This window comes from Myotis davidii, unplaced genomic scaffold (genome assembly GCF_000327345.1).
Source record: "Myotis davidii unplaced genomic scaffold, ASM32734v1 scaffold296, whole genome shotgun sequence".
Lineage (NCBI taxonomy): Eukaryota > Metazoa > Chordata > Mammalia > Chiroptera > Vespertilionidae > Myotis > Myotis davidii.
The window spans coordinates 2321435-2330288 of NW_006288889.1; the positions used below are offsets into that span (position 1 = coordinate 2321435).

General features: G+C 40.5%; 1 protein-coding gene across 1 annotated transcript in view; it reads left to right on the forward strand.

Annotated features, from left to right (window-relative positions):
• IL1R1 (interleukin 1 receptor, type I) overlaps window positions 1–8854 on the forward strand; it is a 32251-nt gene that overhangs the window by 18208 nt on the left and 5189 nt on the right. Inside the window, 4 exon segments of the mRNA XM_015562236.1 lie at window positions 1921–2089; window positions 3406–3471; window positions 5445–5562; window positions 6471–6622. Coding sequence (XP_015417722.1) covers window positions 1921–2089; window positions 3406–3471; window positions 5445–5562; window positions 6471–6622 — 505 coding nt within the window.

An 8854-nucleotide genomic window follows, 5' to 3' on the forward strand; every position in this document is an offset into this window, starting at 1 on the left:
ACGTAATGTTATATTAAATATAGTATTTTACTTTTGCAGCAAATAAAATAGTTTTCTTTCACAGACAATATGTTGAATCTGCAAAGTACATTTTCATTTGGCATATCATTTACTTTTGAGTAGTGAAACTTAATAGGACATTTGAAAAAGTTATGACTGCATATATTTAATTTGCAGCCTTACTAAAAGCTTACTTTCTGTTATTTTTCTTAAGAAGATATAGTTGAAAAAGAGTATAGTAAGAATAAAAGAAGTTTAAAGATAAGGCAGTATAAATTTAGGGTTTTTAAGAGATAACTATTTATTTTTTAAAAAGTATTCTTTTTTTGTTTATTTGTTAATCCTCACCCAAGGATACATTTAAAAATATATATTTTTATTGATTTCAGAGAGGAAGGGAGAGGAAGAGAGAGATAGAAACATTAATGATGAGAGAGAAGCATTGATTGGCTGCCTCCTGCACGCCCCACACTGGGTATCAAGCCTGCGACCCGGGTATGTGCCCTGACCAGGAGTCAAATGGTGACCTCCTGGTTTATAGGTCAACGCCAACCACTGAGCCATGCCGGCTGGGCACCCAAGGATATTTTTTCCATAGATTTTTATAGAGAGTGGAAGGTGGGAGGGTGAGAGAGAGAAATGTCAATGTGAGAAAGACACATCCATTGTTGCCTTCCGCACACACCCAGCTGGGCCCAAGGATTGAACCTGCAACCCAGGTACAGGTCCTTGACTGGGACCATTAACTTCTTCCAGCCACTCCTGTCCCCGCCCCCTGCCCCAGGCCCTCACCACCCCATGCATATATACATACAAGTTCATTGGTTGATCTGTCAAACCTGCAGCTCTTTGGTACATGGGCCCATGCTCTAACGAGTGAGTGACACAGGCCAGGGCACAAAATTTATTCTTTTGTGTTTTATTAAAATATCAAGTGGTCCATGCACTAGCTGGTTTGGCTCACTGGATAGAGCGTCAGCCTGCAGACTGAGAGATCCCGGGTTCGATTCCAGTCAAGGGCATGTACCTTGGTTGCAGGCACATCCCTGATGGGGGGTGTGCAGGAGGCAGCTGATCGATGCTTCTCTCTCATCGATGTTTCTAACTCTCTATCCCTCACCTTTCCTCTCTGTAAAAAATCAATAAGATATTAAAAAAAATCAAGTGGTCCTTAAATAACTTAATAGTTTCTTTCTATTATTTTAATCCTCACTGGAGGATATGTTTTTATTGATTTGAGAGAGAGAAACATTAATAGGTTGACTCCTGCACACACCCCAATCGGGAATTCAACCCACAACCTGGGCATGAGCCCTGACCGAGGATGGAACCGTGACCTTTCGGTGTACGGGAGGATGTGCCAAACAACTGAGCCAGGGCAGTAGTTTCTGTAACTGTCTTAGAAGAGATTGGCTAGCACTCCATGGAAACTATCAGTTTGCTGCCTTTGATCTACTGAGCTTGTTAGGGCTTCCTTGGGGAATCATGCTGTGCAGGGTAAGAAACACAAAGTCAATAATATCTGTGAAGAAAGGAAGTACAGCAACACAGACAAACTATATAGTGTGAGCATTCTTTCCTCCACTGTGTTTTTATTTCCAAATAAATTTGTTTTCAAAGTGCAAGGCTCATAGGTGTAAGCATTTAATATCCTAGGAGTATAATTATGACTTTTGCCACAAAAATCACATTAAAATTTGTTATGCAAGGAATCTTTCTTTTCATATATGTGTGTGTGTGTGTGTGTGTGTGTGTGTAAGTACATATTTGTATATATGTATAAATATATATGAAATATAATGTACATATTGCATATGTATAAAACATTTGCTGATATGAAAAAGTGGAATGTTTCCTTCTGGCAGACTGGAGAAAGTTTTTAATTGGTTTTCAATACTTTCTTCCTGTTGCTCTATCTAGGACTGCAAACCACTACTTCTTGACGATGCAAACTTCATTGGAGAATCAAATAAACTCATCATCATGAATGTGACTGAAGCGCATAAAGGGAACTACACTTGCCGCGCATCCTACACGATCCTGGGAAAGCAGTATCACATCAGCCGGGTGATCAAGCTTTTAACTCTTGGTGAGTCACAGCTCTGTCCTAAGACTTCCCACCTGGGAAGGCCCAGGGATCAGGATTCTAATATCATCTGCATGTCCATGGAGGAGCTGAAGCCATGAGAAGCTGGATGACTTGCCAAAAGTCACCTGGTTTTAACTTTTGTTGCTAAATACTATGTAAATGGCTTCCCTCCTGCTTCAGAGGAAGTGCTAATTAAACAGACGATATGACCCAGGTTTGCAGCTGACCAAGGAGGCTCAGTCTTTGGGATGGTTGATGATGGTTCTTTCTGAGAGCTCCATAAACTGTATATGATAATGGTCACTTGTGGGGGTTTGAAAGTTAAAGGAGTCCCTACTGCGAATCATGCTGGGACAGGCACAGGAGGGCGTGTCCCAGGGCAGGGACCCAGAACTGGACCGCCTGACTTACAGCGGAGCTTTCTTACTTCCATCATACTTTATTTTTTCAAAGTTTATTATTTTGTTGAATCAGAATTAATTCCTACTAGTATCAGTGAATCAGAGTTTTCAACAGTCACAACCATCTTGACCTTTGAGCAGCCTCCCTCTGGCCGTTGTGTAGCTCTGGTTTGTTCTTCCTGACTTGTAGCAACCAGACCAGCAGACATATTCTTCCTCTCCTTTTCTGATCCCTTGTGTAGACATAATGTACTTAATCAGGGGTGAGGTCATTTTTAAATATTCTTCTAAAGGAAGATTCAAAACTATTAATTGAGCATCTACTACATGCCAGGAACTGTTAGCAAACCAAAGAGACAGGATCCTGCCTTATGGAGCTGGCATTTAAGATCATAGTTTCTCAGGGTTGGCCACAGGTTACCCCTTGAAGCCAATGTTTTTGTAAATAACAGTCAGATTAATTTCTGGAGCTACTTACTATTTTTATCCTGTTTTAATAAGTTATGCCAAATTGCTTGACATTCTACTCTTGGGTCATTAGTAAAGGTCCCGTGTATAAGCAAAGCCCTCTGGAGAGTGATGCTCCACCAGGGAAGCACCAGCCCACTCCTCATCCTGATTGGCTCTAGGAGAGCCATTGTCTGCAGCCGGGGCCTGTGTTGCCTGTGGTTTTGTGTAGCCCAAGCTGCTGGGCTCAGAGGGCGCAGGCTTTGGAGCGGGTTGTCATGATTTGGCTGTGGCCTTCGTGCTGGCCCCCTCTTTCACTTCTTGCCTCTGTCTCCTGCCATAAATGCTTCCGACATTTGAGGGAATATCTGCCGGACGCCATGTATAGTTTGGTGTACTTGCCAAGTGTTGGTATCATTTGAGACCCTGATCTGTGCGAGACTGAGAGCCTGTGGATGTTTATTTCAGAGAAGAACAGGCCCCAGAGCCCTGAGATTGTGAGTCCGGTGAACGAGACGATGGAAGTGGTCCCGGGTGAGTAGCCTCCAGTCAGGACAGACTGCGGTAATTATTCTGAGTTCGAGGTGAAGATAAATTGTACCTTTACTGCACAGAGCCTAAGCTGTTCACTGGACATGCCTATAATTAGAGAGAAAGTGGCTCAGGTTGCATATTAAATGTTCCTTTGGATTTCTTGCCTCTTATGGCACACATCGAACCACACCTGGTTGGGCTGTCCCTGCTTAGAACCCCAGCCAGAGGCCGGCCTCAGCAGGCCGAGGGTGGGAATGTGACTCCCGGCACACAGGCGCCTCTCGTGCTTTAGGCAGGAGAGCTAGACTGCAGGCAAAAGGATGTCGTTCTAGAAAAACACTGTCACAAGTTAGTTAACTTCTACATAGTTTATCCCACGAATAAAATCTTATAAACATCCAGCCCAGCCCCATACAGTGCAATAGCCGCAAGCCACATGTAGTTACGCATATGTAAATTTAAATTGAATTAATTTAGTTCAATTGAATACTTTCTCAGTCAAGAGCTTAGTAGCCACATGTGACCAGTGACTTCAGGGTTAACACAATAGAGCACATTTTCACCATCACTGACCGTTCCATGAGAAACCGCTGGTCTAAGCGTAAAGGCAGGTTTTGGTACCAGAGGATCAAAAATCATGTTAGTGTACAAAATTCTCATCTGTAATAGTAACTGCAAGAAGACAAGGATTAGAAGGTAGAGTTGTGACCTGTGGGTTCTGTTAATTTGTTACTCGGGATGTATGGTAATATAAAGCAATTCTTAGATATAAGCTAACAAACATGTGTAACTCATAATTATATATGGGCCTGTAGAATTGAGAGCAGCATTTCCCAATCCTTTCTCGTGACTGTGCCCCCTTGGGAGCCTAAAAAGACATTTCCCTTCAGCCCTGCTCCTCTCTCAGGACTTACATCACAGATTCTGTCTGTCTGTCGATGTACTATGGCCCTTTGAGGGCCACAACCCTTGCAACAGCTAAGATTTCCTTGGCCCCTTAAATGGATAAAACAATTAAAGTATGACGTGCCCCAAATAAAATGTACATGATATTTTCCTGATTTGGTGGTAGAGGGGGATTTTAGAAAAAAATAGTGAAAACAGATAAACAGTTATAAATTTGACCAAACAAAAAATAAAAATATCTTTACCAAAGGATTTCCATAACAATGAAATGAAAGCAAGCAACACTGAGGGTTTTTGGAGTTGTCGTGTGTGATAAGCGTTACCACAATGATGCCAGGAAATAATGGGCAGTAGGTATAACCAGCAGTTCTTAAAGGCAAAGGAACGCTAAGCTTATAAAAAACATGTCAGTTCGCCATTAATTCAAGAAACGCAGGCAAAATGTGAATGGAATGTTTTTCCTCTCTGAGTCAGCACTGACTCGTGGGGAAGCCTGGGGTGAACGCACAGCACTCATGCCGGGCAAGTGGGAAGTGCAGTCTTGTGTGGGCGAGAGGGGCTGGCTTTTACAATGTATCTCCTTTAACTGGATTCTACTTCTGGATTTCCACTCGGAGTGCTGTTTTGGAAAATGTACAATATTGGTGTACAAGAATGCTCATGGAATAGTAATCATAATAATGAAAAATTAGGAACAGATTGTGTTTAGCACTGGGAAAATGATCATCATATTCTGTTCTGATTGTGGAATGCTGAGCCAGCCGCGAAGGAGCCTATTTTGGAAGGCTAATCTCGTGAGCCAACGTTCCCAACCCAATAATAATTACAAATAGTAGATAATAACACCCATTTAAATAATTGCATATGTACATAGAGAAGATAAGGAATGAGATACAAAATGTTACTAATAGTGGTTATCTCTAGGTGGTAAGTGTAAGGGTGATTTTTCTTTTTCTTTGTGTTTTCCTATAATTTAAGATTCTTATTCAGTAGCCACTTGTTAATATAGATAAATGGATCACTTAAAAATTAATTAATGTTAGGCCTTAAAATGCATTGCTTCGCAGGATCCCAGCTGCAGTTGGTATGCAACGTCACTGGCCGTGTAACTAACTTTGTCTACTGGAAGTGGAACGGGTCACTGATTGATGATGACGACCCGGTGCTAGTGGAAGACTACATACAGTAAGCATGCTGAGCGCCAACCACAGCAGAGACGTTTGGGTGTTAAGTTGCACGTTATACTTTATACAGCCTTGATGGTTTCCAGTGGTCGGCAAACTCATTAGTCAACAGAGCCAAATATCAACAGTACAACGATTGAAATTTCTTTTGAGAGCCAAATTCTTTAAACTTAAACTATATAGGTAGGTACACTGTCATTAACTTAATTAGGGTAAGCCGCAGTTTGACGACCACTGGAATAGCAAAAGTTACTTGGTGGTTGATTGGTTCTTAACCCTTTGCCACCCATATTGAGTTTCGTTCAGCTAAACAGGATTTACAAGAGCTTGTACATTTAAGATAAAAATGCATGTCATTGTGGTGCAAATTCAGGACAACTTGGAAGTCTTTCTGTTAAATTACTTACATATGTTGCAACATTCCGGTGAAGCAATCTTCATGTTATTCCACTTTTTAAGTAATCTAAAAAGGACGCATAAAATGGGCCAAGAGTCACGCCTTCTGCTGCTCAAGTCCTCAGGGCTCCTGGAACCTCTAGGGATAAACTCCTGACTCCTTAGCATCACCTTCAAATCCTGTGCCGTCTGCCTACTCTACTCTTGTTCCATATAGTCCTTTCTGTGCCCCATGGAGACCAAAATGCATATGTTCATATTTTTCTTCTTGGAAGCTGGTGATTTTTATTCGGTTTCTCTCCTACTGCATCTTTTACTGGTAATGGACGTAGGTCCATAACATCTCGATCAATGTTGCTAACAGCCTGATTGTTATACCTGTGCATAGGCTGGTGGTTGTTTCTGCCTTCATTTATGCAACAAGTAGGGAGAAAGACCATGCACGTGACTTACTTGTTGTTCATGCAGTTTACTTAAAACAACTTATTCTCTCTCTCTCTCTCTTTTGAACAGAGTGGAAAATCCTGCATCCAAAAACAGGAACACAGTCATCCTAATGCTTAATATTTCAGAAGTGAAAAGTGAATTTTATCTATATCCATTTACCTGTGTAGCCAAGAATAAATATGGAATAAATGCAGCATATATCCAATTAATACACCCAGGTAAACAGTAAAACAGTTTATTGGAAATGTGCTTTTATTTTACCATGGTAAGATTCTGTGACCATGAGGTTTGCAAGGCCATTCCCTCTGCCCAGCATGCTCTGGGATTCCTGTTAACCTGGATAACAGCTTCCCTTTCTCACTTCTCCGCTGAGCTGTTTCTTCTGCCAGGGAGCCTTTCTGTACTGTCTCTGCCAGAACAGAAGTGGGAGGGCCTCTGCTGTGTGGCTGTGTGCTTCCATAGCACTCTAGGTCCCCGCCTGCCACGGAAGTTGTCATACTTAGTTTTCTTTATTTGACTGTAAATCCTGTGGTGCTGCAGACCATTTATCTTCCTAACTATCCTATTTCCAAAACTAGTAGCAACTTAAGTCTGGTCGCAGTAGGTATCTAATGAATATTTTTAGGTGAATGATGGATGTGCAGGGGAAGTTTAAATGTTGTTTTTTAAAAAATATATTTTTATTGATTTCAGAGAGGAAGAGAGAGATAGAAGCATCAATGATGAGAGAGAATCATTGATCGGCTGCATCTTCCATGCCCCCTACTGGGGATCAAGCCCATAACCCAGGCATGTGCCCTTGACCAGAATCAAACATGGACCCTTCAGTCCATAGGCCAATGCTCTATCCACTGAGCCAAACCAGCTAGGACTGCAGGGGAAGTTTAAATATCCACTTTCCAGAGAGAGAGTGTCAGAAGTTATTGATTTTCATGAGTTGTATAATCTTAAGACACAGTATTGAGAGTATTTGTGAAATACTTTAAGATTATCTGTAGTTAAAATAGGGTATTTATGAATGTGTATATGGAAGAAAATCTGAACAAACTATTAGACTTAATAAATGAATTTAGCAAGAAAACTAGTCTATATATATATATATGTAGTATTTCTGTGTATGTCTATAAATACCAACAAACCAATAGAATTACATTTAGAAGTATCATTTACAGTAGCATCGAGAATTATCAAAGACATAGAATAAGCTAGCAAAAGCTGTTCAAGACCTCTGTAATACAAACTAAAAACAACAACAATATTATTGAGTAAATTGCAAAAGACCTCAATAATGGAGGGATATACAATGTTCATGGATTGAGAGACTCAATATTATAAAGATGTTAGTTGTCCCCAAGTGAATTTATAGATTAAAAACCATCCCACTCAAAATCTCAGCACTATTTGTGCAAGTATGGGTGTGTGTGTGTGTGTGTGTGTGTGTGTGTGTGTGTGTGTGTTATGGGCAGGCTTATTCTAAAAGTCATATGGAAATGTAAAGAGTCAAGAACAGTCAAGATGGTCTTAAATAAAAATGACAAGTTTATAAGATTTATACTATAGATACCATGATCTTGTATGAAGCTACAGTTGTGAAGATTGTAAACATAACCTATAAATTGAGTCAATTAGCTATTGGTCTAGAAAATGGTATATCTTGATTTCTACTTTATACCCAAGTCAATTGCAGATGGGTCAAAGACCTAAATTGAAAAAGTAAAATAAGAGAGCTTTTAGGTTCTTTCTTTTCTTTTTAAAAAATATGTTTCTATTGTTTCTTTGTGTTTTTTGTTTTGTTTTGTTTTTTTTGTTTGTTTGTTTTGTTTTTAGAGAGAGGAAGGAAGAGGGAGAGTGAGATAGAAACAACAATGAGAGAGAACATTGATTGGCTGCTTCCTGTATGCACCCCTCACCGAGGCTGCAACCTAGGCATGTGCCCTGACCGGGAATTGAACTGATGGCCTCTTGGTGCATGAGTTGATGCTCAACTACTGAGCACATTGTCTGGACAGGTTCTCTTTCTTGATGCCTACTTACCCCTGACATTTATTTTATTTTTTTATTTTAAAAAAATCTTTATTGCTGGGGGTATTACAGATACTCCCTGCCAACCCCCCATTACCACTTGCCAGCCAGCTCCCACCCCACTCCAGGCCTTCACTACTCTTTTGTCTGTGTCCATAGGTAATGCATATATGCATATAAGACCTTTGGTTAACCTCTTTCTGTCCCCCCTTCCCTTCCCTGAGATTCACTCGTCAGTCTATTCCATGTTTCCATGCCTCTGGTTCTATTTTATTCAACAGTCTATTTTGTTGATTAGATTTCTTGTTCATGTATTTTGATTTTTAGATTTAATTGTTGATACATATGTATTTATTGCCATTTTATTGTTCCTATTTTCTTCTTTCCTCCTCCTGCTTCCCCTTCCTCTTCCTCTTCCTCTTCCTCTT